This window comes from Myotis brandtii, unplaced genomic scaffold (assembly GCF_000412655.1).
Source record: "Myotis brandtii unplaced genomic scaffold, ASM41265v1 scaffold247, whole genome shotgun sequence".
NCBI lineage: Eukaryota > Metazoa > Chordata > Mammalia > Chiroptera > Vespertilionidae > Myotis > Myotis brandtii.
In genome coordinates, this window is record NW_005359352.1 from 2,126,917 (window position 1) to 2,127,510 (window position 594).

A 594-nucleotide genomic window follows, 5' to 3' on the forward strand; every position below is an offset into this window, starting at 1 on the left:
GCCGCGGGGTCCATCTTGGGCTTTTTCCGCGGCCGGTACTTGTAGTCGGGGTAGTCGGCCATGTGCTTGAGGCGCAGCCGCTCGGCCTCGCGGATGAACGGGATCTTCTCGCTGTCCTTGAGCATCTTCCAGCGCTTGCCCAGGCGCTTGGAGATCTCGGCGTTGTGCATGTCGGGGGACTGCTCCATGATCTGAGACGCTGCTCCTGTGTCCCCTGAGGAAGGAACCTCTTGCTCAGCGCGTGTGCTCAGTGCCCGGGAAGAGCCCCGCTCCGGCTGGGCCTCACGGTGTCGGCAGTATTCTGAGGACATGCCTGTCCCGTGATGACAGGGTGCTCCTGCACCCCAGACCCGCTCTCCCCAATGAGCTCCCCCCCTCCCCGCCCACCTACCGTCAGCTATGGCTGTGGGGCGTCACCTCGGACCTGAAGCCCGAGCTTGGGTCTGAGTATCTTCTATGATTCCCCGCCCCGAGTGCCCCTTGTTATGGGTATAAATGGACTCATCCCAACACACACACCACACACACACACACACCACACACACTCATGCATGCACACACCACACACACACACACACACACACACACACACAC

The 594-nt window shown here is 61.4% G+C and overlaps 1 protein-coding gene across 1 annotated transcript in view; it reads right to left on the reverse strand.

The window, feature by feature from the left end:
* The window catches only part of SOX11 (SRY (sex determining region Y)-box 11), a gene marked incomplete at its 5' end in the record, with an annotated part of 5,436 nt that overhangs the window by 4,248 nt on the left and 594 nt on the right, over positions 1 to 594 (reverse strand). The window contains one exon of the mRNA XM_014540539.1: positions 3 to 191. Coding sequence (XP_014396025.1) covers positions 3 to 191 — 189 coding nt within the window. The remainder of the gene's footprint in view (positions 1 to 2; positions 192 to 594) is intronic.